Below are 25,286 nucleotides of genomic sequence, written 5' to 3' on the forward strand. Positions count from 1 at the left end.
ACATTTAGGGCATCTTTATCAAGTATCATCCCTAGAACTAGCTGAACGTGTAAAATAAAGGAAATAACTCTATACATTTTCTTTTTGTTTCCAATTACTTATGTAAATTAAGTTAGTGGTATTCAATCTCTTGCAGCATTGAAAAGAGCAGTTTTGAGACAGTGGTAAATTCTGAGCACAGTTGGATATACAAAAGCATTCTTCCTCTTTTCCCTCCAACGATATTTATTCTTTCTCTCAATCAGTTTGAAGTTCAAAAACATAATTGGGAAGAACTTTATAAGTTTCAGTGTAATTTTGTAATAGGTAGTTTATTTAATGTCTGTAAAGTTGATTTCTGGAAAGTAAATGAATGAATGAATCCCGTTGCCAGGAGAATTTTGCAGGATTATCAGTATATGCAATGGCACTTCCTTCACTGAGTACTTTTCATGGGTTTTGCATGAGGCAATCTGTGTGAGCTCATTGAAATATAAAGGCATTTTCTTTCCAGCTTTTAAATAACCACTTAGTTATAAATCAAACAAAGTTTTACCTTTGAACTTCTGTGGAGATCTTTAGTGTGTACTTAAAAGTCCAGATTGTCAATTTTATGATCAAAATACTGCAATCTTTTCTAAATTGCATGAGTGTTTGTGGAGGCCTCTACAGAGAAGCTTCTCTCTTTTTATCTCTGCAATGTTTGCAGTAAATATTTTGTATTTCCAAACTACAGCCTTAATATACTGAAATAACTCTTCACAGCTTCCCAAACCAGATTTCTGCACATTAACAGCTGAAATCTTAGAACTTTCTGAGCTATATCTATAAGCTTTCACTGTAGCCACTCTTCCCCACACTGATTATTCACTATGGAGCATCCAGCCTTCCTAAAAATCAGTGATTTCCTTATCAGAGTCTAACATCATGTAATTTTAATGACAGTTACACAAATCCAAAACTGTAAAATATATCATATCTATATTCTTTTATTCAGGTCAGGGCTGGCACTAAGATTAGTTGATATTTTACACTATTTCCTCATAGAAAAGAAGTGCAAGACATTAATTACCCATCTTATTTTCACTTGTTTTGTGAATTGCAACTTGGTTACAATGAAATGCTCCAGGGCTGATAGACAAATACTCTTCTGAAGATTCCTCCACTGCTGTGGCTTGTGATAGACTCCACATCCCTGTATCAGATGCATGGCTTTAATTGTAAATATTAGAATCAGAAATTGTCCAGCTGACCTTCATTGGGATAACATTTCAGCTCTCAAGCAAGCATGGCAGGAAACCTTTGTTACCAAATGCTAATAGAAGTTACTTATAATTATGTTCTATCCTACTCACTTTACACTTTCAAGGGGAAAAAAAAAGAAATATCTGGCTCATAGAAAAATACTATTAGAAAGATTTTAATCATGATGAAAATGGCCTCTTGTTAGCTTTCTCCTAAAGAACAGGTTTTTCAAATTCCTTAAATAATATGTTGGTCCTGACACTTGGCTTCCCAGACTGAGAATGAGTTCATAGTTCAGAAATTGCCTCTAATTTCTTATATCTTTGTGTATATACTAAAGAAACAAGTTATCTGCATATTCTCAGTGCATATGGGTGAGGACATTTTTCTGCAGAAATCTTCCCCTCTGATTTTAGGCCACTTGTGATATCAAAAAGAAAACAACAGCAATTGATGGCCATGGCCATTTCTAAGTTTCTTGAATTCCTTTTCATGGGTACAAAGAACCTCAGAAGATGCTTGAGCCAAGCAGGTGAATGAATATTGCACGTCCCCAGGGATATGCACTGAGCCACCCTGTGGTAGGCTGACCTTGGTTGAACACCAGGTGCCCACCAAGCCATTCTATCCCATGCAATCCATTTTTTGCAATCCCCTCTGGCTCTGGAGAAGATCCAGTGTAAAACCTTCTGCTCTGGAACACTTCCTGGGTGGTGGCCCACAGTTCTGGTTGGCAGCCTCACCTCATGGACCATTCTCAGAGCACTCCTTTGTGAACAAGTCAGACCACCCGTTGAGAAAGCCTGAAAGAACAATCTACCCAGAGAGCACAATCTTATCCTTTACCTTCAGCAAATTATGTTAAATTCCTGCTTAAACTGTATAAAAAATGTCCCCAGATTGTCCCATATTCAGAGAGCTCAAGCTGAAGTTACACAACCTCCGCAGTTCAGGAATATGCATGTAACAACTAGTCTGAAAATATCCCAAAGCATTTATCTTAGCTGTATTTTCTGAATCACTTCTGTGAATTTCCCTTCAGGGCACTATTGCAAAGGGTATTTTTATACTAGGTTTTTCACAGGTTCTAAATTCTGGGTTCCATTCAAGTGGTTCAATGCACAATTTACAATTGTGAGCTCAAATTGTGAGGGTCAGGTACTCAGGCATTCCTATAAATTGTCTGGAATTAGGTCTGCCCTCAGCTTATCTTCTTTGTTGATGTTTCAGGGGAAGAAGGATTTCTTAAACGCTGTTTGCAGTTGATGAACTTTGACACCTTTTCCTCCTAACCTGAAATCTTCCAATGCTTTTTAAAGCCTTGTTCTGTCACTACCTTGGTGAAAATGCTCTTGCTTTCAGACAAAAAGAGAGGGTATCTAAGAATTATCCTATTCTCTTTTTTTCTTTTCAGTTCTTTCATTTAAGAAAAAAACTCAGGAGGTCTGTGTGTGAATGAAAATTGAGATCATACTTAGTGGGAACCTTGAAGATGCTTTTAAGAGCTGTAGCTCTTTCTTCACATAGATGAAATGATAGAGTACTTATATTTCAAACTATCTTGGCAAGAAACAGTCACATCTTCATCAGAGTTTCTATATTCAGAAAACCACAGAATCATAGAATATGCTGAGTTGGAAGGGACCCATCCTGATCATAGAGTCCAACTCCTGGCCCTGCACAGGACACCCACAAGAGTCACACCATCTGCCCGAAAGTGTTGTCCAAACACTTCTTGAGCTCTGTGTTGGGACCACTTTCCTGAGGAGCCTGTTCCAGTGCCCAACCACCCTCTGGGTGAAGAACCTTTTCCTGATATCCAACCTAAACCCCCTGACTCAGCTTCATGACTTTTTCTTGACTCCTGTCATAGGTCACACGACTGAAGAGATCAGTGTCTGCCCCTCCTCTTCCCCTCATGAGAAAGACTGCAGTGAGGTCTCCCCTCAGTCTCCTCCAGGTTGAACAAACTAAGTGACCTCAGCCACTTCTCATACAGCTTCCCCTCCAGACCCTTCACCCTCCTTTGGACACTCTCCAATAGTTTAATGTCTGTCTTACATTGTGGCACCCAAATCTGCCCCCAGCACTCGAGGTGAGGCTGCCCCAGTGCAGAGCAGAGCGGGACAATCCCCTCCCTTGCCCGGCTGGTGATGCTGTGCCTGGTGCCCCCAGGACATGCTTGGCCCTCCTGGCTGCCAGGGCACTGCTGACTCATGTCCAACTTGCCACTGACCAGGACCCCCAAGTTCCTTTCCACAGCTCTGCTCTCCAGCCTCTCGTTCCTCAGTCTATATACACAAGCAGGGTTGTCCAGTGCCAGATGCAGAATCTGGCATTTGCCCTTACTAAACTTCATATGGTTCATATGGCCCAGCCCTCAAATTTGAACTAAGAAATGGTGATTGCTCATCTCTCCAGTTTGAACTAACAGAGACTTGCTCTTACAGAATTATTTGTTGCAAAGCCCCCTATAATGAGTGCATGTTTCCCATGATGATTCTTACTCCCTCCATGCCCACTCTTTATCTCTTCATCTCTCAGAGATGTCAGATTTCTGTACTTCTTACTGGATTGCTGAATCAGAGCACAAAAGCACCCACTCAGAACTAAACTTCAATGTGAACTTTGCTTTAGAAAAATTGGTCTGTAGAGACCAAAATTCGAACTAAACTTCTAAGAGAAATATAATGCTCTACAACAAAGGACACTATGCAGTGCATTCCTAAACACAGTACACACCAAGAAAAGCACATTGGCCAGGTCAGTCTTCCAGGAATGCTCTCTTTCACAGGGAGAGAGACAAACAAAAGAAAAAGGTTCTTTCTGTCCTCACTCTAAAAGGACTGTAAAGCCTTTAGTTAACCTTGTTCACATCACCCCATTAATTGATATAATTAGGAAAGTTTATTTAATGGCTTTCCAAATAGGCTATGAGAAGACTGTTTCCTGTTGCACTGCTGCTCCCTTCCTCTGTGGCAACAAGTGTTGCTTGCCTCACCAGCTGGGATCTACTTGATAACATAAACCAGCTCATTTGTTTCCATATGAATACAGATAATAAATTATTACCACACTCATTAGAAATATTGGAAGGCTGCTCTTAAAATACTCTGTATAGATATGAATTTGCTGTTGTAATGCTAAAAATCAGTGCGCTTGGTTCTGAACCTTAGTGGGATTTAATTTCTCCCTCAGTTTCTATGTATGCTATAAACATCAGGAGACTGGAAAAAAAACCCTGACTACATCTATACCTCATTAATTGCACATTGCATTTATTACTTTTTAAACTATGGCAGTTAATGTATTAGTGCTCTTCAGACAGATCAACTGTGGTAAGGCTATGAAAGGACAAGTCATGATCTTTTATGGAATATATTGCATACCACAGGCAGCTCAGCATGGTGAGTGTCTGTCTCTGACCTTTAATACTTTTCTGTCTCACCCACCTAAGCAAAAAGAATACTGTGCCTCTGCTCTCTGTTTGGGACATTAGAGGCTCAGTGCACGGGTTTGCATCATCACTACTAAAAGGCCTCAGGCTTCACACTGATGTAACAGTGCTGGCCTCAGGACCTGCCTCGATTTCTCCAGGCTTGAGCTTTTTGTAGTTTTAGCAGTTGTGCAGCCAACAGATGACTTTTGCCTAGACATGTTTTAGCTTTAGATTAGCCATGTGAAACTGTGGGGTAACATACACTGCAAACTACTGAACAGTGATCTAGCACAGTTATTCTGTGTAGAGTGAACCTTCAATAAAAGTGAACCTGGAATAAAAATGCAGTGTCACAAAGCACAAGCACAGCCAGACACCAGAGGCCCAAGGACCACAATCACAAATCACAGTGACTATGGGGGTGCAGCCTCACAGAAGCAGGTGACACTGGGAGCAGAAACCCAAGAAAAAAATAGTGTGTTTTGACTATGCTTCTAAAATTAGACTGGCAATATTTTTTTGTGTCCATGAATAAACTGTATTCCCATTCTGTCCATAAATAAATTGCCTGTCCACCAGCATCTTTTGAGAACATACATAGTGAATTGAAAGATATAAAAACAAACAGTTTTTTAAAGGATGCTGAGAAATAAAATCTAAAATAATCTGAAAAGGCTCTTGGAGAGAAAGCCCATTGGTTTGAACATATGAGGCAGAAAAATACAGATGTAGACATAGCTATAATCTGTAGGAGAAATAATACATATAAATAGATATAACCTGTAGGAAAAAGAATTGATAAAAAAAAAATCTATAAGGAATTTATTGAAAAGCCTAAGTTTAATTTAAAACCCCTGTAAAGAGAGAAGTATAGAAATACTTCTTAATTACCTAAAACTTCTTTCATACAACTTTCTGTGAAAGAACTATTAAAAACCTACATGGGTTTTAATAAATTTTAAAGGCTGAGAAGCAATTTACGCAGGTGAACACACAATGACCTCACCCAGCTCAATAAGGAGGTACACCTGGGTTGCCCTCTCTCCTAAATCAAGATAAAGATGTGGGATAGAGGCTGTTCATTTTCGCCTAAGCTCAGGTCACAGATATATCACCCAGCATGTGATAATGGAAAGTATCTGTACCCAACAGTGAGTGCCAGAAGCACATTATCCACAAGGGAAATACATGCTGCAAAAGACCAGAGGTAGAAAGAAGAGGAAAAAAAAGAATTAATTTTTAAATAGGAGTTACTTGACAAACAGGAACTACTATGTTTACCTGCTTTTAATAACTGCTAAGAAATCCCAAAGTATTACATTGCAACACTATTAGGAAAACAAGACAAATGTGGGTATATTATATTAATACCTCATAAAAATCATTATTAAAGGCTGAAACAAAAAATTAAAAAATATTTAATCTCTCTTCTGTGCTGAAGAGTCTCATAAATCTTATTGTGCTTCCTTCCTGACTATGGAAAATAGGGTAATTCTGTTCAATTCAGGATAATGTAGATGAATTAAATAAACTTTGAGCCAATTCTTTTCCTATTCCTTCCTGTCCATATCTTTAAATAGGGACCAGTCTGGGATGCTCAACTTCCTCTCCAGTTTCCACATTTTCACTGGAAGTTTTACCAGAGCTATTCCAGTGATTTAATTTCACAATGCTCAGTGATTCGAAGCAAATGGGGCTCTGTGATCCTTCTGTCATAAGACCTGTCTGAGTCAAGAGAACAAGATATTCCAAACAGAAGTGAGGCTTCAGATTCAAAAGATGCAAAAGCCACCTTTGTAAAAGGTGTTGCTTCACACACAGCAGAGCTCTGCCCAGGCAGGTGTAACTGGAGCACAGCTGCCCCAGGCTCACTGCTGCTACTAAGCAACAAATATCACACTTTGTACTTTTAATTTTAGACTCTGATTCTTACTTAGGCAGATTACAGGCTTGAAGGGAAGTGTCTGTAACCAATAATTGGTATTCTGAAGTGTGATTATTATTTGAATGCTGATGACACTTTATGATGCATAATCTCTACTGTAAAATGAAAGCTGGTAAGTACTGGACATGTTTTCAGTATCTGCGTGCTTTATAAGCACAAAACTTATGTCACAACTTCCATCAGGGGCCAAGGTAGACACAAACACATGATGATAAAAGCCAGCAGTTTCATTTAATTGAAAATTCTGTTGTTTTCATACAGACTGCAAATTTATCTACTTGGGAAAGCACTGATTCTTAGATAATAAAAATATTAACAGCAGTATTAACAGAGTGTACAGCAGCACAGTATGATCAAATAGAAGCATTTAATAGAATATAAAGTCAAATACAAATATATTTCAGTTTGTGATGAACCACTTTATTTATACATAATAAATATATAGTCATACAAATTATATTTAAGAATAGTTGTATATGGATGCATCAGATCAATCACTACTTGTTTATTTGGACACCACCAGGATATTATGTTAAATCTCATAGAACACTTTCAGAAACTCTGAATAATTCTGCCCCTTTGAGTATTTTATAATTGCAGTCTCTTCTGGCCATTGTTTCAACAGTGTCATTTCTTGACTTCTTCCCTGTTTGTTTTCAAGCTTTCAACTATGTCAGAAGGTATGGTTTGAAATCAACTTTTCAAGTTGCCCCATGCACATTCATTTTATCTTTTCACATCATTTCTGAAGCCTGTAATACAAAATTTTTCCTAGCCTGATCATCACTACTTCTAGCCATTCATCTTGAATGATAACTGCATCTCAGTCAAACACATATTTTCTTGCCCTTTCTACTTCCTTTACCTATAACCATGTGTCTAGCCTGTTACTTCCACTGGAAGTTCTCTGAATCAAGCACTGAATTTGTTCAGCACAATAACAGCAGACTGTTTACTGAGTACAATAACACAGATAGAAAATACCAATAATTCTGTATTTTGTCGTGCATTGTTTTGCAATTTTATATTACAGCATTACTACATCATCAGTCACTTTCTACCTTCTTCCCTTTTTGAAGCAACAATCTAAACTGATAACTTTCTGGAAGGTAAGTACAGACATGATGGTCATATAAGGTGAAAGTTTGGCCATCTTGAAAAAAATCGTTCTATTCGTACTGGATTTCTAGGATTAAAGGGAAGTGAAAAAAACTGTAGACCCATTTCTGATACAACCTGAAAGATATGCAAGGTGAGAAGATCTGACTCACGTTTTGGTGCCTAGGACTTAGTAAGAATGCTCTCCAAGGTGACTCACATTTGACCTGCCATGGTACAATAGGACCAGTGGCAGCCAGGCAGAGATGAGACACGGGTAAAGAGAAGTTGACTTCTCCGTGCCACAATGTACTAGGAGTCAGATAAAGGGCAGAACAAACCCACAGATTTCTAACAAGCTCCATACACAGGCCCTCAAACTAACTTACAGAACAGTCTTTTATCAGCAGTGTCATGAAAAGAAAATACAGTCACAGAACCACAGAATCAATGAGGTTGGAAGGGACCTTTAAAGCCCTTCTAGCCCACCCCCCTTGCAATGGGCAGACACATCTTCGGCTAGATCAGGTTGTTGAACAATGACCACAAATCTGTGTCTCACAGAGGAGCTGCCATGTCACTCAACCAAATTCAACAGAACTGGCACTCTTCACTGGTACACAGAAGTGACTCTGGCTCCAGCATGAAGAGAGCTCTGTGCACCACAGGTCCCACAAATACTCACTAGTTATATTTCCATAAAGCTGTCTAGCTTACCAGTTTCTGCTCTCAGGGACACAAACATGAGCAAGCAACACTACAGCCCCAAGTGAAATCACACCCCTGAACCACATTTGTGAAGAACTAAGATCTCTCTTCTGAAAAAGTATGGAATGCACTTTCAGAATATCTTGAAGACTATCTCAGAGAACAGCCCTTTATAAGAACTGATCCTGTTCAAGAAAAGTCCAGCTCCCTGCCATAGGGCCTTGGTTACCTTTTGCCAGACCACAAACCACACACCAAAGGCCCAGCTACTGTGTAATTTTTTGTTACTGGAGCACAAATGATAAACAAAATTATGGTGACTATTCAAACAAGATTTTAGAGGATTCTTCCTACCCTACAGTGGCTGACCAAGAGCCAAAGGCTGTAGAACGCTGTATATGGAAGGTCCCCAAGACAATTTCTTTTCAAATGATACCAAGTTCCAAACAGAAATTTCCCATATAGTTATTGAATTTATTTTTATTCAAATGAAAATGTTTTCTGTAAACAATAATAGATTGGATTTGGAATTGGATAGATTTGGAGATTAATAAATCGTCTTTCTCTTGCATGTTACCAGACAACTGTATGAATCTATTTCTGTTCACTTTATGATACAAAGCCTACTCAGTTATTCTACCTCTTGTTCAATTTGCTACACTTGCTTCATTCTCAAAATCTGATCTCAAGTGAATGGGGTCTTCAGAAGAATGTCACTTTATGCATTACTTTAATTACTTTTAACTGTAATTTCTGACTGATTCATATTTTAGCATAGCAGACACTTGAATATTTGGATGAAGAAATCCTATTTAAGATTTTTATTTATCTAGATAGCTATGGGGGGAAAAAATGAGATTCACAGTTCTGAATAGGGAAAAAAAAAGAAAGAAAAGCAATATTGAGTGAGCAACTGTGTACAGATTTACCATACAGTCTCAAAACCTTACTTCAGAAAATTACTTCAGATACAGAACACTGTAAGATTGAGATCTCCTGCCAAAAAGAAAAAAGTGAGTGCATCAGCTGTAATCCAAGCAGTAGAAATTCTAATAGTCAAACTGTCAAATTTGAACAATAAGGAACACCTTTTTTATTCAGGAGCTGTTCCTCATAACCAGATTTAATCAAGCCTTCTTGCCATTTGCATAATTTCTTCAAAACATTAGGGATAATGCTTTGCCATTTACAATCTTTTTTCCTGCATTAAGAGAATGCTTCAATCAAGCGTGTCTTTACAGTGCTAAATAAGAAATTTTGTCTTCAAGAAAGCATAAAATCTCCTTGTAAGCTTGGCCTTACTGGCAAAGTTAGACTTCCTTCTAAGACAATGGGAGCGTGCTTGCTTTCATGAACCATGTTTAGAAGGTGGAACCCAAATCCTTAGTCAAAAGCTGTAATAGTGCATAAAACTATGTTGCTTTGAGAGATATCTCCACTTTTTCTGTTAGATGTTATTTTAGGCTGGAATGGCTACCTTGCCTCTACTGCCTGACTTCTTTGCACATTCTGACACAAACCTGCGAACGAAAGACCGACATCCCCAAGCAACACGTCTTTCCAGCTGTCCTGGTGCCCTGCTGACTTTCTGTTGAAGTTCATTGTTGAGGACTGAACATGTTACAAGATGGAACTGAAAACAGGCTGAAATAAAAACAATAGGGAAGGCTTAAGAGGACTTACTGGTACGTGGTGGGACTGACATTGATGCGGCGTGGGTGACTTCCTGACTCGAACTTGCTTGCAAGGGTGACGTTGTTCCCAAAGAGGCAGTAGCGTGGCATTCTCACACCAACGACGCCAGCCAGCACTGAACCTGAGTGAATGCCTATCCTCATCTGGAAAAAACATGGGATCCATGTCAGGCTGCCTCTCTTGTGCCACCAGTGGGAATGTCATTAGCACTTACTTACAAGCAATTCTTTCAAATAAAGAATAAACCAAAGAAGAAAGAGTGAAGAAAACAGGTTCTTCTATGCCACTAGCTTAATTCAGATGCAGTTAAAAGAAAGAACAAAAACATGGTCATTTTTTTTACTAAAACTATTTTCTTCCTCTGTGCACATTTTCTGGAGACTGTGACAATAAAAATAGAAATCATGAACAGAATAGGACGGGATCACCCAGAGTTACTTGCAATGTCAACCATCTAATTACACAAATAAATACATTAAAGAGGGTTATTTTTGCTACCAATTCTAACACAGGCTTCAAAGTAAGGCCAAATCTTTCTCAAACTGGCAGGAAGAGTAGTTAAGTGGAGTGAATGAATAAGTTACTTTTATCTCCTTCATATTTTTCTTCTAAACTCTTCAAGGTCTAAGGTCTTTCTCACTTTGTCAGACTGAGAGATATTGCAGTGGTGAGAATGCTGAAGACTGAGGCACCAATGATTTTTAAAGTAATTGCATCCTCCTCAAAATAAGGAGGAATAAATCCCCAGCAAATTAAAAAAAACTCATGTGACTATTCTAGCAATCATCCCCTGTAACTGTCTGAGATATGGCAATTGCACAGACCTGTAAAGATCAGAGTCATCATCCAAGTTCCTTTCAGAGCGAATAATCAGAGATTTATTCTGCATACATTTTAGCTGACAATTGTGTTTGCCAAGAAAATAATTTTTACAGATAGGGAAGTCTTTTTCTCTTACTAACTTTATAACAGTAAAAAATTGAAAAGAATATATTTATATCTTCTGAGGATACTCTTGCTCATAGCAACTGGAGTGCTGCAAAACATGAGGTGAAGGAAATAAATAACAGCTACTAAGAGGGTCTGATGGGGTATGGAGTGACTTACCTAACACTGTACTCAGTATGGTCCGTTCACTTACTCAGTTCACAGTTATTGCACTGCACTTTTGTCCATCAGTCCTTATTTTTTTTCATAACAAAATACATATGGTTTCAAATACAAATTAAAAAATCACTGTTACTCCTTTTTTGTGTAAAGTAAATGCCACCATTTAGTAAGACTGGTGTCCATGAAGTTCTAAGAACATGTGGGACCCCACAGTATTTCACTGACTATGATTCTTCCCCCATGCCCAAGAGTTTTACCATGCAGCTAAGCACTCTTTTAATTTTGTTCCTCTCTTATATGTCACAGACAATGGGTTTAGAATTGTATCTGCTATACAGTAAGCTCATGCATAACCTAAGAATATGTTCTGCATTCAATGTGATACTACTTACAACATTCTCACAGGCAGTCTAAAACCCTCAATTTTCACAACAGTGCTGTTAATTACACAGTAGGTTGTTTGGTTTTTGTTTTCTTTTTCTTTTTTTTTTTCTTTTTTTTTTAATTCTGTGAATAAGTATCACTCACTTTAATTGAACTTTCCAACCTTTACTATGGTTTGGAAGGCAGCCACTGAAATCCTTCAAATACTCTATTTCATAGGGCTAGAGAGCATCAACAAACTTGGTTTGCCTACTAACATCTGTGCAAACTCATAACCCTTATATTATTTTGGTCATATTTTGGGGCAATAATATTTCCTGCTTTTTCTACAACAACACACATTTAAACTCCACTGACCATTACCAGTGGGAAAAAGTGCTCCTGCAGTCATGAAGTGAGCAAACAGGCCTTCTCCATATAGTTGACGTCAGCACCTTCCCTTAGTGAAAGACTATGAGCAGGAAGTCTTGCTCATACAACAGCAAGCATGCTGTCAGCATTCAGTAAATAATAAACAACTTATTTACAATGTCTTGTTCTTGTGAGATGGGAGGTGAATTAGTCATTTTGCACACAATTTTAAAACAGAGCTAATGAAACCTATTTGTTCCACTGCTACTCGGTGTACTTACTTAAAAATCACAAATTAACTGTGTGCTGTGACCTCTTCTAGGGTACATTCAATGACATGTGAAGGCCAGATTTAAACTGCAAGAAAAAGTATTAGCTTTGTTTTCCTCTAAAAACAAAGGGATAAGAGTATATATTAGAGTGGAAGGATAATATGATAGCAAAAAATGTATTAAGAAAATAAAATTTGCTTTTGCAATATATGCAGTGAAAGTTGAAGTTATTGTTGGTTGGTTTTTTTACTTTCATTTCTTCCTTTTCATTGCTTCCTTTTACATGGCCACAGTATTTTTTATCACTCAGTGCTTCAGTGACACAGGTGAGGGTTCTTCTGTACTATTGTAAGAGCTTTTTAAAAAACACATGCTCCTACAATAAAACAGGTAGATATATTCTCACAAACACAGGTTAAATTACATAGAGAGTGTCAAAACCTGAAGTTTTCATTGGGTGGAAGAAAGCTGATGTAGGCTTTCTCATTCAACCATAGAGATGAATTATGCAAAGAATGGCTTACAATAAAACTCCACTTCTGCTTTATTATATAGCTCTCTACAAGAAAAGAGCTTGCAAACACTGATGCTATTGCCATGAAGTATTCTTTGATGTGCCTTCTTATACTGAGAATAACCATTACACTGGGTCATATAGTACTTTTTAGTGAAATATGTTTACTTAAAAATTTTCTTCATTTGCAAATACGTTATTTTGGCTTTTTCCTCACTGAGCTGAAAAGTCTTGTGTTAACAGCTTAAGGCTCTTTTTTACAAAGGAAGAAAACGTGTAATCAAATTATTAACAAGACGGCACTTACTGGGGCACATCAATGTTTCACATTACCTTTGCAGGAAAAGAAAATCTGCCTAGACTACATAACTTAGAAAAATAATAGCAACAGTTATACATGTATAGTTACAGTTCCCAAGCTATATTGTATATGTAGCCCCTATCAATGCTTTCCCAGAACAGTCACCATTAAATATTAATAACAGCACAGAAAGTGAAAATTAGGTGACAACACTAGGATGCATTATTTGTCTATCAAAACTCTGTTTACTCCTTTTAATAAATGTGCAGTACAAATTATACATTTATTAACTGTCTTATATGGAGTGATTTTAAGAAAATGCACGTTCTTCATCTGTACCAACTGCTCCTTTGTATGTCCCTAATTATTTGGCTAAAGATAAAAATGCAGCGTGTAACTGAACTCAAAAGTTCAGAGACATTATGCATACAAATGGAAAGATAGGTCTTTGGAAACTATCACAAAGAGGAGACAGCCATGAAAAAAACAACCAGTAAATACCACTCCTCCAGTAGTTAAGGAACAGTAAAGAGACTGACAAAAGCCAAAGACATTTCTAAAGCATGATACTGGAAGGCACAATGGTAAAAGAAACACGAACAGGTGGGAAAAATAGTGAGAGACCTGTGAGAAATCTTTTACATAAAGAGGGACAACTGGAACTGAGTACAATGGAAAGATCCAGAATGGAAAATGAGAAGAAAAGATTAACAAATCTGATCTTTGCAAGAGCTGTGGTAATAGTAAAGTGGAGAAAAGCTGATGAGTCAGAGGTGTAAAAGAAAAGCAGCCTGCACTGATCAATGTAGTATGAAAGACATGGCTATGTGCAAAGCAAAAGAAGCTTCCAAAACTTCCACAGAGAAAGTGGCAGTATTTGGATATTTCTTACAGGGTAAGGCACAGAGAGCATAAATGGCTAATACCTGAGTGCCAGGAAGGATAGGATAGTGATTTTGTTAATAGTGATAAAGAAAATTCATAAGGAAAGATGAGGAGTACTGAAGGTCATCATCTAACGGGGAAATGTGCCAGAAGACCTATCAATGAGAACTGATAGTCCAGACTGGACTACAAGAGGAAAGTCAAGAACAAACAGGAACAAGGATGAACAACACAAAAATATTTGTTCTTTTTCTGAACTGAACATTCTGTTACTGAATTTTTCTGATGTCCTAAATCTTATGTTACTTCTTTACACCTCCTCATTGCCAAAGGATGATTTTCCTTTTTCATATCTAGAAGAGCTGAGGTTTTTGCTTTGTTTAGTTTTGTTTCTTTTTTATCTGCTGTGAAATTTCAATTACTTCCAATAGCCTGAATGCTTTCTTAGGCACCATACTGAAAACTGCACTTTTCCATCAAAATAAAGCCTATTCCAACTGAGATGAGCGTAAATGCAACACTGAAAATTCCCAACCCATCTACAGCTGACTTTATGGCGAAGAGGCAAAAATATTTTAATAACAGTAAAGGATGCAGTGGCTTGCCTGAAGTAAATTTCATCATTGCTAATTTGTTTCTTAATAGCTTTTTCTGTTAATCAGTACTCTCACATTAAAATAAAAAAAAAAAATCCAGTCATTTTCTTTATGAACAAAGCTCTTGAGCTTTTTCTCTTTTGAAACCTTGTTGAAAAATGTATTCTTATTTCTCTTTTCTCATTTCTCCACATAATTTTCAGGGCAAAAATTAGAATGCAAGTGGAAAGACAATCTGAGAAGTAGCACTTGTCTACTCAAGAACATTTTATAAAACCTCCTCAAATCTATATTTTTTTTACCAATACGTGTTTGCAAATTGATAGCCAAAAACCACATTAACCTTACTTCCCTTCAGTCAAAACTGAGGCATTGCATCACAAGAATTAAAAACAATTCCTTTATTAATTAGACCACAGAAAAATGGTTCAAGCTGTAATGATTCCTGAAAGGAAAATTAACTGGGTTTTTAACTATTCCTCAAGCTTCTTATGCATGGTGCTGTGCAAAAATATTTGCAGTCCTTTTCAATTCAGAAATCATTCTTCACAGTCACACCCTTATGCAATTCTTCATGCTGTTGCTTATTAGTCTCTTTTCTTCTGAATAAAGGATGAGTTATGCTTTTTAAAATAGGTTTGTAAGCCCATAACCAAGACTGCAAATATTTTTGCACAGCACCATGTGCATAAGAAGCTTGAGGAATAGTTAAAAACCCAGTTAATTTTCCTTTCAGCAATCATTACAGCTTGAACCATTTTTCTGTGGTCTAATTAATAAAGGAATTACTGAAATAAACTGAAAGGCAGAGTAGGAAAAAGAAGAGTCTGTGGATACCTTTCTTCTTGTCTTCCAGTAAAGAGTAGTTAATGCTAAAACCAGAGTTTCCAACTCAAACCAAAGGTAACCATGTAACCTGTCTCCTGATAAGCACAGGGCAACAATACATGCTCATTTCCAAAGTTCTTTCTCTGCAACTAGCAATTTTTAGTTCAGGGATTTCCTGAGCCAAAAGAAATTCTTTTTGTAGAGAAAAGGTGTTTGATGTTCACAGTTCCTCCTCAAACATGAGCTATGATAACATTTCTGCACACATTCTTTCTTCCCACCACACACACGGAAAGAAGGACCTTAATAAACAGTTCTCACACTCTGAAAAACACATTCCCATGCCAGAGAGAAGTCTCAGATTGCCTCACAGGTTAACTGCATCCAGGACACAAAATTCATTTTCACAGAACTGTCTGCCTCACACAGACACAGATGAAGGAGAGAGGGCAGGCTGGGAAGTAGGTGACACAGTCTGGAAGGCAACCACAGCCAGAAGTGATCCCCCACTCAGCCAACTTGGAGCTTTTCAAGCATCAATAATGTGACTGACTGACAGCTGCCCAAGACTTTGTGCAGAGCTGGTAGCAGAGCTCAGGCCTACAAGGCAGTAGCTGTATGAAAATAGCTCCAGGCACATGGATGTCCCAAGCCAGAAAAGCATTTAAATAGAAGAGGAAGCATTCTGCTGGATCAGTACTTTTGATATCAGCTTCAGTAATGTATGTTGGTATCTGTACAGTAACATTTCTTAGACAAAAGCACTCCTCACTTTCTGCCCTAACATACTTAGTGATACTCTGTGTTTCAGTATGGACCTTCTCCCTTCTCTCCTTGCAGTGTCCTTCAGAAACGAAAAAGTCACCTCTCACTGTGTCTCAGCTATTAGTCCATGACAAACAGACAAGTCCTTTCAAACAGAATCTGCCAAATTCTGTAAGATGTTTTCTGCTCTAATATTTTCTAGTACCTTCTACAAAAGTTCTATCTCTTAAATCTCAACATATGCCTTACACAGGGACATTTACTTGTAAAATGTCTTAATGTAAAATAGACCCTCCAGAGCTCAGAGGTCTAAAATCAGGGCCACACACTGGTGAGTCAATGTGCTTTTCCGCTCCTTCAAAGAACTGCAAGTTGATAGGACTGACAGCTATGTCCTGACATATGCTTTAGTGTGTGGGTTATCTGTATTCTTAGATAGATTTATAAATATCACAGTGCCTTTCTGGAAAGGGACATATGACAGTACAGCTCACTACAGAATTGTTGCCAAGGAACAGACCTGCTCAGAGGAAAATTTAGATCACTTGAATTTCACAAGGTGTTCTATAGAACAAAACTGCTGGATATACTTTCCCCTATTTGAACAACATTTGGAGAAATAAACACTTAACGTTTTTCTAATCAGAATTTCCTAGACTTCTTACTCATTGAATTATTCAACCCATCTGAAGCAAAATACACAGCAAACTATACAAGGACAATGAAAAAACAGTAATAAACTAATAAAGAGTGAATGCCTTGGGATCAATATATCCATTTTAAATAGCTATTGGGTAAAGCAATCACGTGGTTTGTGCTGAAGAGATGCAATTAAATTATAACCAACATCATGCACATTACATATGTACATCCCTGGGCTATGGTCTTGGCATACAGTGATTTCTACTGCATGTGGAAAAAGGAGCTATGAAGCATTTCTACATAAAGAAGCCCCAGACTTGAAGGGTGAAATTATTTTTATCTTTCCCTTGAAGTTCTTCTACTATGATCTAAGCAAGGCCTGCTTTGAATAGTGGTTGGATTAGTTAACCTTCAGAGGTTCCTTGCAGCTTCCTTTATTTCACAACTCTGTATTTCATAACCTGTGCTGAAGAATTACCTACCTGTGAGTCTCCATCATCAGTATGAGGTAGAATTAGATGAAGTAAAAACAAAAACAAAGACTCAGACTAGTTTTGGGAGCTCACTAGCTCTAGCATCAAAAGAAAGTTTACGCTGTGGCAAGTTTTTTTGAGCCAAATGGCATCATGTGAATTCACTATGGCACTGCTCAGTGTCTAGGTTAGAAGAGGATTTGGGTCATTTGTAAGGAAACTTCTGACCTGAAATTATTTACTGGAGGGGCTTGTGGGTGGAGAGGTGGGTGTTAAATGATGTAAATCAGAATTTTTAGAGTTGCTAAACAGAAAAATAAAACCTATATCCTTCCTCTAAGATTGCAAAGAAGAAACATTAAAGTTAATGTGCTTCCTCATGACCTGCTTCTCTTTCATCAATAAAACATTGCATTTCATTGCTGATGGGGCATTTAATCAAAAACACCTTTTATTGTTTTCTTTAAATAGTAATTTCCACAGTAGGAATTTAATTACTATGTGAACCTGTGTGTTCAGGCACTTAAAAAAGAGCTAATCAGTCACACAAGCCCACATAGCAGTGGAGGATTTTTCCCAGCCTCCTCTCCACTGATACCCAAAAAAGAAAAAAAATCATCAGAAAGTTCTCTTTGATCCCTGGTGTAGGAGGACATCTTTGTCTCACAGTGCCATCATATGACATATACTGAATGGATTGGGTGATACTTTAACAAGGATAAATGATACACGCTCAAAATATTTAAGGGAAAAAAAAAACTGTACTCAAAAAAAAAAAAAAAGAAAAACGTTTGACCTAAGCGTTTTAACCTTAAGAAACAACATTTGATACTTTTGCTAATTTAGTCATCAAATTTCACCTGATTTCAACCACCTAGAAGTTAGCCAGCTCATTTAGGTTAGATTTCTAGACTCCTGCTAAACACACGAGGTAAACAACCTCTGGGCTGCAATTCTTCACGTTCCAAAACTGGCACACAGGACAGGCTGAATCAGTCACTCCTGAAGCTGTCTAACTCTCCTGGTGGAACAGAAAGGGCATTTAATGGTAAGTTTAACCTGGACACCTCATAAACAGACAGCTAAAAAAAGGTGAGATGAATCCAACTCTCAGCCTGGCAAAGTTGATACACTTTTTCCTTTCCTTAAAATAAGCTACGCTCTCGTGCATAAATCATCAAAAAATTCTGGTGTTGATGGATAGGATCAGAAGATCATTCTATTTGTAGAACTGCAGAAATTTCTTCAGATGTTTTAAGATAATGGTCTTTGAATCTAGCCTGCAATCTCTGAAACTGTAAAATGAAATGACCTTTCAATGACAGAGTCATGCTTCATCTTCTGACCATAGTACATTTCTCAGAGATGCAAGTCAGAGTGATCTGCTTTGGGAAGAGCTTGGAACCAATAAACAAGGATCTGTTGCACAGCAGCTTTTAAATAGAACCACTGATCTCTAACAATCTCACAGTTTTACTACTAGAAGCAACCTTATCTAGCATCTACAATAATGATGTATCAGAGCCTTCCCAAAGGCTTCCACACTATTAATAAAACCTAAATTGTTGCCGATGTCATTTAAACCTCTACCACTGAAAGGTATTTTAATACTTTTTGCATGAAGAGGAGACACATTTAAAGTGTGTGGTTTCTACTGGATCCCCCAGCTTCTTTCAATCAGCACTAAGGCAGACATAATCAAAATAAAAAAATTATTAAACTCCCTGCTCCATATGGACAGTGTAGACACAACAAAAAAATCAGTGAGTCAGGTTTTGAAAATATACCTGTTCTTAAGTTGGGAAAAGCAGAGAGATTAATTCTTTCAGCACTTCTCAGTCTAACAAACAATATAGCCAATTAAATTGTTCAAGAAATGATTGAATGTGGCACTTAGTGCTATGGTCTAGTTGACAAGGTGGTGATCAGTCAAAGGTTGGTTGAACTCAACAATCCAGGAGGTCTTTTCTAACATAAATGATTCTATGTGATTCTGTGACTCTGTGATACACACAAATACCCGAAACAAGTCAATATATGGCCTTTTTTTAAAAAGTAAATCAGGGAATGACCACATGAAAGATAAAAGGCTAAGAAAACCCCAAGCTGTGTATAAAGAATGCTTAGAATTGAAGGCTATAATAGCTAAAAAATAGTTTACTTCCTTGTGAAGAAACTAAGGGCACTGCTACCATCATAGAGAGCTGAATACCAAATATGCAGCATGACAACTTTTTCTCATGCTCAAATAAAGCTTGTGTAATAAATTAGTTTGTAAAGAGAAGGAAGTTGCCATGCGACAGCTGGGACATACAGATACTTTATACCTTATATGTTCCAGTGTTTGAACAGCTCACTATATTAGATAATCCTTAAATCCTTGCTCAAAAATGATAATGCTGCTGTGTTCTTTTGCTTGTTCACCAGTTTGTTCTTAAGAACTGCAATTTCTATAGACTGAACACAAGACAATGTAAGATGACGACAATTATTTTTGCAGAACTTACACAACTCTTATGCCTGGAGCAAGTCTCTACAGCTGGCAGTGGCGATTGCATACAAAGGGAAATGGGGCTCTGTGACTGCATGGATCCTATAAACAAAGAGACTGAAAGACTTCACCTTGGCTATAATTGGGAAGGGGTTTATTAACACTCCTTTATCGGCCTTTGTACTTCACCATCACAAAGCTGCAAACCTTTGCAGGGAAAGTGAATTTCCTCCTCAGTGAGTTCAAAATACAAATTCACATTAAATTATTTTTCTGAAGTCTTTCAGACAAGCAAATTCACACAGTTGAGAATCACTACTTCATACAACAAAGGGAATTAGCACAAAAAGAAAGGCAGCTGGTTTGCACTGAACTGAGGATTTTAGCAAATTATCTAAGCATTTAGTGAGTCTCCTGATTCCTGTATAGACAGCACTTCAGCAAGTCAATCAAACTTTCTTGACACCACAAAACAAATCGTAACGAAAGCTAGGATCAGAACTCAGAGAGTATTCTGTTCAGCTCTGTTGCCTTCACTGAAAATCTAGGTTAAAAAAAGGAAATTTGTAAATAAAATGGCTAATGAAATGAATGAAAAATCACTCTGTAACTCATAAAAAATGTAGCATTTTGTATTCCTAGAATTAAGGTGGAAATCTACAAGCAGTATGATTGTTACTGAACATCAGATGTACCATGAATACAAATGAGATGCTATTTCATCGTTTGTTTAAATTGCTTCAGAGAAAATTGGTAACTGCACTACAATTTCAAGAAGATGATTCAGGATAAATTTGAATGTTCTGGTGTTTTAATGACTAGAAAGATTCTGATCTTATTTTCAAAAAATTAGCAAACGAAGGCCTGATGATGTCAAGGATATGACAAAATCTAAACAGAGACAAATTGTTCTCAGATGAAGGTGAATCACTTAAGGGAAGAAAAGATTTCAATGTTAAGTCTAATGACTTTCCTTCATCTCATTCAGTGATCTCCCCCACTGTGTCTTACACTCATCCCTCTCTCAGAGACACGCTGACAAAGAACGGCAACACGTACGGCTGGTTTGGGCTTGTAAATTCTGTAAAAAATAACAATCTTAATGCATATATTATAAGAAATCCTTTTATGTAGGTTATGCATTTTGCAATTGCAAATATTCAAATATGCTTAGTCAAGATTATCTCTGCCCATCTTCACCAGCTTTTATCAACTAATTTGTATTTCTGTAATTCACAAACATATAGCCAAAAGGTAAAGTGTGCTTATGCTATCATTTGTGTGAGTGAGAAAGACGAAAAAAGAAAGTCAAAGACTTTAAATCTCAATTATCCTTGCATGTTCTTTTGAAAATGAAACACTAATCTAGTTTGGGAGGCAGTAGAAGATAACAGTATGGCATATCTGTAACTTCCTTGTTTGTCACTGCTGCCCAGCCAACCTTTAATGACACTAACTGCGTGCATTTGGCTGCTGAGGGGCACAGATGCCCAGCCCTGGATGTCACTCATCCAGCATTTTTATTGCTTGCTTCTTTCCTGCTGTTGCTCCTGTCAGATTATGCTTTATTTGAAATTTTTCCAGTCAAACTCTTCAACCAAGAAGTGGGTGAAGAATCTCTCTTGGTGCAATGTTTGCTGACAAGTCCTTTAGCTCTTAGTCCCATCCTTTACTTCTTTCCTCCCAAAAGCATGCAAGATGTGTCTTCATGGAAAGAATCCTTTTATTTTCTGGTGCTTTGTTCTTTGTCAGTGTGTCTCTGAGAGGAAAATGGGTGTGAAGATTAAATCTCGACAATTTGATAATTTTTATTTGTGTTTAACTTGAGTTGAAATTTGTGGATAAATGAAGTAGATGAAATCTCATACGTGTGCAATAAATAAAATTCAGCATAACTTATTTTTATTTACTATGTTTGTTAATGATCTGCAGTAAACAACACAATGCAAGTCAACAGATCATGCAAACTGAATGTATCTAGAAATATACTCTGAACTAAAAATACACAATTCAAGAGAGAAAGTTGGGAAATTCTGAGTGAAGACCAAAATGAACTTAAGCTAGCATGCAATATGGCCACATGAAAAAGTAATCTGGGGTTATGAACATGATCTGATACCTACAGTTCCTTCCTACAGAATTCAACCTCACCAAGCCTATTAAGACCTAGGTACTGTCAACAGGTGTGATTTCTGAAAAGATCAAGAATCTCTTCAGAAAGGATTTGATTAGAAGGAAACTAAAAATCTGTAAATACTCACAGCTTGGCTAATTAATACTCAATAGGGGAAGCATGATAATCATCTACAAGCATGTGCAAGATGCTAGTATTAAGGAGGGACATATGGGGACACAACTAGAAGTAATACCATTTAATGAAGACATAGGTGAATATCCAGCTTACCTAGGCCTAAATAGGCTGTACTGTAGTGACAGTGACAGGTTCCTGAGGTAAGTGAGCTAAGTTACATCATTTCATTATGGCACTACTGAAACACTTGAAAACACATTGTGAGGATGTTGACAGGAAGACGAACAGGATGCATTAACATATGTGTGTCTTTTTTAACTCTAACATCATACTGCATTGAAGGAAAACTCATTAAAAAGTAGTGTTACATTTGAGGGTTTCAAATGACTGCTGCAAAGTCTGTTTTCCTGTCATCCTTAAGAACAGATGGGGTGGGAGAAATATTTTTTAATGTCCTGAAGCCACTTAAAAAACCAGAACTTTGAATTTCAGTTCTAAATTAAGTGTAACTTGGTTTACATTGTCTTTAGAATTTCACTAAAACTAAAAAAATGAATAGTACAGCAACTATGTTGAACCAATTTTACTTAAACTATAAACTCGGATTTTTAACTTCCTTTTTTTTAATAATCTCATGATGATCTATGTCAACAACATACTTTGCAGTATCAAGCACACACCATGAACAGCAAAAACAGTTGACAAAAAAAACCAAAATCTTGACAGAAAACATAAGTTTTTAGACAGTCAGCCTCTTGTGATGGACTGTCAGTTCTGTTAATACTCTGCAATCATACCTAGTCATGTTATTTTGGCATTGGTCTGTTCCTCATCACAGATGATCACAGCTAAGCTTCCTGTGGATAACTATCAAAACAAATCCTTTCACAGGAAATACTTTGGCAGTTGTACATTCAGACTCCATGAGAACAACAGAAAGAATCACCTCACTGAAGGGCAGCAACCTCCAAAGTACTACACAGCTACATTCTACGTGCTTTTGAAGCACGTGCCCCAACTGTCCCTATTTACTCTACATTGCTTCACTTTAAAAAATGGTTTGTTCTGCATTAACTAGAACTGTTAGAGGAAATTAAAGCAGTAGCTCTTCTCAAGATGTACACCAAAGTTACGACAAACTCTTATGGGCATACCAGGATGTAAATCAACATTTGATCTTTCAGATCTGTGGAGGCATTTAGTATGGTAGAGGCACTTAGTATGAGGAACTAAATCAGTCCAAGTAAAAATCTCAAAACACATTAAGTAGAGATGCAAGGGCCTCAGCACAAACTCCATCAATCCACCGATCCTTTTCTGTTGCACTGATCTACTGGAAGAGCGGGCACGCTTACTGTGTCATGAGTGACAGGGGCAACAGCAAAAATAACCACATTATATTGGCCTTTCAAACCTGTGACCATGAATTAAAAAATTTAGTTGCTAAAATTCTAATCAGTGACTGACATTCTATAACAATAAATACATTACCAAGTAAAAAAGTTATGGCTCTAATAGAAATGTTCAGGACTGAAATGTAAAATGAAAACAAGGCCATCTTTAATTAGAGTGGTAAGGCTCATAAAAGAAGAGATTCACTTACATAAAAATGCTGTAGATGATCCTTGAACAAAACTAGTCAAAACATATTTAAGATTTCTCATTGCAAAAATGTTTTAATCCCAGAAGCTTCCCACATTAAGGGTTTGGCTTCATACACTCCAAAGCTGTAGCACGTTAAATTCTAATTGCTTCATAAAAGGTAGGCAGTGTGTGTACAAAAGATACTTGCAACAAAAAACTGCATTATGGTGTGTCTCAAAGCTCATTGTCTGATAAATCACCAAAATTTTTCTTCATTTAGTGTTACTTAGAAATTGATCTTTGTTTGTAAGCAAATTTACTTCCAGTAATCCCCATGGGAAAGATGAATAATGTTCAGACTACATGTTCCACAGACACCATTCCCTATTGTAGAATTGAGGAAAGAGTAATGAAAACTCTTTTCCTTTTCTCTGAAATAAATTAATTATTTTCGATAAAAATAAATAGGAGCTTTCTTCAAATCAGCAACCATCCAAATTCAGGCAGCTGAACTTAATATGCAAATTTGAGCAAAGAGAAGCAGATCTTCTCCTTTAAAATGTACATTTTATTAATGTCTGTCTAAATCAGAGAACAGTGCATCTCAAAAGGCATGCAAATTTTTCTACGAATTATGCTTATGTGTGAAGAACCTGCTAACAAGGTTCACATTAATCATGAGGAAATCTTGCCAAGCAAACACAAGTTCTTTGTATCTATAATTTCTGCCACACTAAGAAAGGCTATTTTTAAATTTGAAATACCTTTAGAGCTATTACCTGCACTGTACATTTCAGTGAGGCATACAGATTCCAAGCTGTGTTAAGAAAAGCCTGTTCAGATCTGACCCAGCATAGCCATAGAAACACGGCACTGCTACTGGGTCAGCCCAAGGAGATGCAAGAAGGACTGTCCTGACACAAACCATGGCAGTGGTCAACACCCATAAAACATTGTCAGAACATGACAAATGAAGAGTAATAGCTTTCCAGCTTCCCTAGCTTCCAACCAGTTCTAACTCTGAGTCTTCTGAGGTAAAAATATATCACCTTCTGCTGAGTTCCATGTTCTGTGATGCCCTCACTAGATTGTTATGACTGCTCAAACTAACTGCACAAACCTGAACAGGTAACTCTGAAATTTGCCTGTCCCTTAGTTCCAGCGTATTTCTGGTTGTCTTTGTTTGCAGCAGATTTTTCAAAGCTATGCAGTGAGTGGATTCCTCAAATGTTCATGGGAGGACTGAAGGGAGGCTTTGTTGTAACCTTCAGGCACTAATTAATGGCAGCTTACTTGACTGCAGCTCCTCTTTCCTTGGTCTGCTCTCCTGGCTGCAAGTACAGGGCAATAATAAACCTGACCTCTAACTCCACAGTAAGGCTCCCTTTTTTCCTCTACATATCCTCCACTTCATTTAAATGAAGTAATTCATTACATACATACATTAGCATACAATGACTTTTTAAATAATCTTCATAAGAATGGAATCAGTTCTGCTCAGCCTGGAGATGTCTGGAAACCTTTCCCAAAAATGATTTCTAAAAGTAACGTTTTTGAAAATGTGCCATTTCTGTGGAGGTCACAAGTGGTGCTTCTGACGTCACCTCAGTGCAGTCCTAGAGAGCTTAAAACAGAAGGTAGCATCAAAGCACATGATTTAGCTCGCTGCTTTTCCACCCAGTTAGCCCTGTGCTGACACCCACAGCTGACAGCACGCTGCGGCAGATCTG

The 25,286-nt window shown here is 37.4% G+C and overlaps 1 protein-coding gene across 1 annotated transcript in view; it reads right to left on the reverse strand.

The window, feature by feature from the left end:
- GUCY1A2 (guanylate cyclase 1 soluble subunit alpha 2) overlaps window positions 1-25,286 on the reverse strand; it is a 159,769-nt gene that overhangs the window by 19,233 nt on the left and 115,250 nt on the right. The window contains exon 7 of the mRNA XM_032099297.1: window positions 10,098-10,252. Within this exon, the coding sequence (XP_031955188.1) occupies window positions 10,098-10,252 (155 nt within the window). The remainder of the gene's footprint in view (window positions 1-10,097; window positions 10,253-25,286) is intronic.

This window comes from Corvus moneduloides, chromosome 2, assembly GCF_009650955.1.
Source record: "Corvus moneduloides isolate bCorMon1 chromosome 2, bCorMon1.pri, whole genome shotgun sequence".
Taxonomy (NCBI): Eukaryota; Metazoa; Chordata; class Aves; order Passeriformes; family Corvidae; genus Corvus; species Corvus moneduloides.